The sequence below is a fragment of the Mesoplodon densirostris genome, chromosome 7 (assembly GCF_025265405.1).
Source record: "Mesoplodon densirostris isolate mMesDen1 chromosome 7, mMesDen1 primary haplotype, whole genome shotgun sequence".
In the NCBI taxonomy this organism is placed as follows: Eukaryota; Metazoa; Chordata; class Mammalia; order Artiodactyla; family Ziphiidae; genus Mesoplodon; species Mesoplodon densirostris.
Window position 1 is genome coordinate 61,819,889 of NC_082667.1, and position 4,925 is coordinate 61,824,813.

Genomic DNA, 4,925 nt, shown 5'->3' on the forward strand with positions numbered 1-4,925 from the left:
AAAAGGGTCACATAATGAAAAACAGAACATGGTTGTATAAGCAGGCCTTCATGAAAAGTGTATGAGAGATTCTTTTACAAAGAACTGACTAAAGGAGTGTTCAATTATTAGAGTTTGCATAAGAAGACAAAAGCAGAAAGATAAGTGAAATCCAGTATCATTTTTAAGATATACTAGAAGAAGAAATAGTGCATTTTCTTTTCTTTAAATACTTAGTCTTGAACTGTCATGAGTTGGAGTGCAAGAAAGAGCTCACAACTCCAACGATCAGCTTTCCCTGGCTTATTCGATGAAACAACTTCCAAATCTCAGTGGTTTACTACAAAAAAAAAAAAAACCCAACAAAATCATCCTTGCTCATGTTATATGAACACTGTGGATCACCTGTGGCTATATTCCAGGCTGTGAGTCAGATTCACACCTGCTCCATGTATCTTTTCTATCACTGGTCTAGGTTGAAGGAAGAACTCTGGGGACATGATCATTCTCGTAAGCAGAGGAGAAAATTGAGCTCTACTGAGCCAAGCTACACAACACATTTTAACATTTCTGATTATTGTGGCACATTTCAAGACCACTCAAATTCCAGTGGTCAAAGAAAGTCAATATTTAACATTCCTCGAGTGAGGAAAACCCCCTCCCATGGTAGAGGGACAAGAGAATTAATATCCTAACAGTAATTCAGCCTACCGCAATTATGTATTGTAACTATTTTCTTCTTTAGCTTCAGCAGTCTCAACTTCAAGTTGGAAGGGTATTAATTACCGTTTCTACATTAGCTCAAGGATGGTGTTCAGCTCTTCTATTCATTCATTCAATAAATATTACTAAGTTTTTTTTGGAGACAGAAGACATATACATGTGAAAAGTTAGTTACATGATGATATAAGTTTATATAAATGGATGTCAGGCAACTCTTCTGCTAAGTGTTCAATAAAAGAATTGGTCATTAGTATGAGTCAGAAGGCAGAAAGGAACTGACTTAATGGAAGGAATAAGTCTCATTAGAAGTGGAGCTGTCCAACTGTAGAGCTAATAACATTGAGTGGTAGTAGGCTAAAAAAGAGTGGCAGAGGCTGGAGGCCACTTATCAGAAAGGATTTTGTGGCAATTTCAGTACTAGTTGTGGTGTTGCCATTTTGGTCATAAAATTTGTGGTTCAATTCCTCAGTCTGGATAAAGAGTTCACCAAGACCTCAGTTTCTTGTGCCAATCTCAGGCAGTATTTCTACTGTCTTTCACCTAGATGGCAATAATGCTTTGAGAGATTCTTTATGTTTTCCTTTATCATGTGATGAACCTATAAAAATAGGAAGGTCAAATCTCTGCTATCAGACTATAGCGACATACCCGTTTTGATCTGACTGGTAGATCTGTGAGGAGTGGGACCTTGTCATACTGGAGAATTGCCAATCTCTGAAATTTTCTTACTGAGATTTTCCCTCTCCATCTCAATTCAGTATCCACTGGACTGATGATAGGTCCTGGACTAGTGGTTAAGGAAAAAAGTATGCATCTATACATTCTTTCTCTGGAATAGACTGAGCACAAGATCACGTATCTGCTTGGTCTTGACACCATAGATGGGATTGACCATGGGTGAGAAAAGAAGATAAAAGGTAGCAAGGAATATGTGGACATGAGGGGCAGCCCGGTGAGCCACATGGTGTATCACTGAGCAGATGACCACAGGTGTGTAGGTGGACAAGATAGCACCTATGTGGGACACACATGTCCCAAAGGCCTTGTAGTGGGCCTCCTGAGAGGCAAGCTGTAGAACTGCCCGAAGGATGAAGATATAAGACAGGACAAAAAAGAGCAGGTCCAACACCACTATGAACATGGCCACAGCAATGCCATGGATATTGTTGAAGTGAGTGTCCCCACAGGCCAGCCTTACCACACCCACGTACTCATAGTAACAGTGGACAATCACTGGACCTCGGCAGTAATGGAAACATCTAAGCAGAAAGGGGAGTGGAGTCATTAGTGTCACAGCCTGAGTCACAGCAGCCAAGCCAGTCTTGGTGATAAGTGGCCCAGTAAGGATGGTGATATAGTGCAGTGGCTTGCAGATGGCCACATAGCGGTCAAAGGCCATGGCCAGCAGTACTGCTGACTCCATGATAGAGAAGGAGTGGAGAAAGAACATCTGGACTAGACTGGCATAGAAGTTGATCTCCTGATCTCTGAACCAAAAAATAGCCAGCATTTTGGGAAGTGCTGTAGAAGAGAGGACCAGATCAGTGGCTGCCAACACGGCCAAAAAGAGGCACATGGGCTCGTGGAGGGCTGTATCAGCTCGAATGATGGAGAGGAGGGTGCAGGTTGCCAGGCAGGGCCAGAGTATAGACGAAGCAGAAGGGAATGGAGATCCAGACATGCAGTTGCTCCAAACCTGGAATTCCTACCAACAGGAAGGCAGCTGGATGGGTTGAGGTAATATTAGAGGCTAGCAAGGCTCCTGAAAATTCTCCTTGTCAGTTTTTACAGGGTCCCTTCTCCCATGTATAACTTCTTGGGAGGATTAGCCCTTATTCTCATTGCTGAACCTTAAACAAAATTAGTTAGTAGTCCTGATAGACTAGAGAAGACACAGACATAGACATGGAGAAGCATAACCCATATTTTCTACCCTTAAGGAACTTTGAGTCTCATTTAGTAGATAGAACATTAATCATCATTAAAATGGATATCACAACACAATTTTATAAAGGAATGGAGAAAAGGTAGTGTTTTCTGTGTTCATGGTGATGTCAGAAATGCTCTGATAAAAAGAAGTAAAAATACATTTAAACCAATTCAGTTTCCTTAGAATATACATTGGTACCTTTCTATATGATAACCAAGCTAAATTCATAAACACAAAAGCCAATGTTCTGTTCAGAAATTTCAGGCTTGGGTGCCTCGATAAGTCAGTTAATAGGGGCATGCAATTTCCAATGCCCCTATTAATCACACAATCTGTATATTTTCTCTAACACTACTACATCTGATGTGGTTGCCACTAGTCACACATGGCTATTTAAATTTGTTGAAATTAAATTAAAATTCAATACTTCAGTCACACAAAACACTTTTTAAGTGCTCAGTAACACATGTAACTAGTGGCTACAGTATTGGACCATTCAGATACAGAATATTTCCATCATTGCAGAAAGTTCTACTGGAGAGAACTGTCCTAGAATATATCACCCAGGTCCCTTCCACAACCACAAATCTCTGTAAATACAACCCTGCCTCCAGCTTGCTGAAAAATGAACCACCTCTTTTGGTTCTCCGTCATCTAAATTAAAATTAACTTCCATATTCATGTGGCTCTCCCTCCACCCATCTTCCAGCTCCTTCATTTTCATCACAGGAGACTTCTCATCTTCAGTAAGACTGATATCTGGCTTCCATTTTTTAAAAATCCCTTTATTCCTAACACTATTTAATCTTTCCCTCTTCTCTTATTTTTCTCTTTTCTTTCGAATCCTTAAACATTGGAGTGGCCCAGTTTTTATACAGCTACTCTTCTCTCTTCTAGGTCCAGGTAATGTGTTTTTTTATGAGCATTAACAAGATAATGAATTTAAAACATTTACCGTAACACTGAACAAAGTAAGTACTGAAAGAACTTGCTCTCTTGTCAATATTAGAAAATTTTTGGAAACTTAAAACCTCTAAAATATCATAGTATCATAGTATCATAGTATCATAGTTAGGCAGCTGAGTTCTAGCTTTCTCCAGTTTGTGTCCTAAATAACAAGGCTTTATTGCTTCCATTAAAATGCTTTATATGCAATACAAGTTCAGCATATCCAAATTGAAAACAACCTAATTTCTTTCCATGCAGTAGAGAAAAAATTTAGAATCTGAAGGTCTTGTATCAAATCATGACTGCCACTTATACTAGCTGCATGACCTTGCACATATCACTTATCTCCGAGCCTGTTTCTTTCTCTGTAAATGGGGAATTGCAATGCTCTACCTCACTTAGTGAAGGCTGTAGGGAGTGTAAGTGGGATTATGTATAAGATCTTTTTGTATAATTCTTTAGTGTTTGCAGAGCCTTATTTGCCGTTTACATCTCTCCTCCTCCATAGAACTACACTTTTCTTTAAAAAATTACATTGATTAATATTCTCCCTCCCTTGTTTTTATGTTCTCCTCCTTCTATTACCTCAAATCTCTGCTGCTTTTCACAGAAAACATCTAGAAATTCTTATATTCAGTCTCAACTGATTCAAATAGTATTTGGTAATAAAACATTTCATTCCCATTACTTCCCTGAAACTGCTCTCATTCACCACCAATGACCTCCATGATGATGGTGCCATTGTAACTTACCTTCTTTCATGCAACTCAGCCTCTCAGCAACTTTTATCTGAATTACAACTCTCTCCTTTTTATTTTTTTCTTTTTCTTTTTTTGTGATACGCGGGCCTCTCACTGCTGTGGCCTCTCCCGTTGCGGAGCACAGGCTCTGGACGCGCAGGCTCAGCGGCCATGGCTCACGGGCCCAGCCGCTCCGCGGCATGCAGGATCCTCCCAGACCGGGGCACGAACCCGCGTCCCCTGCATCGGCAGGCGGACTCTCAACCACTGCGCCGCCAGGGAAGCCCCAACTCTCTCCTTTTTAAAACCCTCTTTTCTCTTTGGTACGATGATATTACCATTTCCTACCTTCTTAGATTCTCATTTCACCCTCCTTTTTCTGCCTTACCTCTAAATATTGAATTCCTGAAGGGCTCAGTATTGAGCTGTGGTCAATTTTTTATTCACAGAACATTCAGTAAATATATTCAGTAAATTTCTGGAAAAATATTTTTACTGAATAGTTTAGGGATAAATCCAAGAACAAAGCAGACTAATACCTTTAGTAAAATGTTTGTTCTAATAAAAGAACATAATAATTGAATTGCATAGTATGATTGAAGATA

At 39.8% G+C, this 4,925-nt stretch overlaps 1 protein-coding gene across 1 annotated transcript; it reads right to left on the minus strand.

Annotated features, from left to right (window-relative positions):
- Positions 1-1,496: 1,496 nt before the first annotated feature.
- LOC132494179 (olfactory receptor 52K1-like) lies at positions 1,497-4,342 on the minus strand. The gene is given in 4 exon segments (XM_060105202.1): positions 1,497-1,544; positions 1,547-2,323; positions 2,325-2,464; positions 4,333-4,342. Coding segments are annotated over 4 exon segments (975 nt in total).
- Positions 4,343-4,925: the final 583 nt, after the last annotated feature.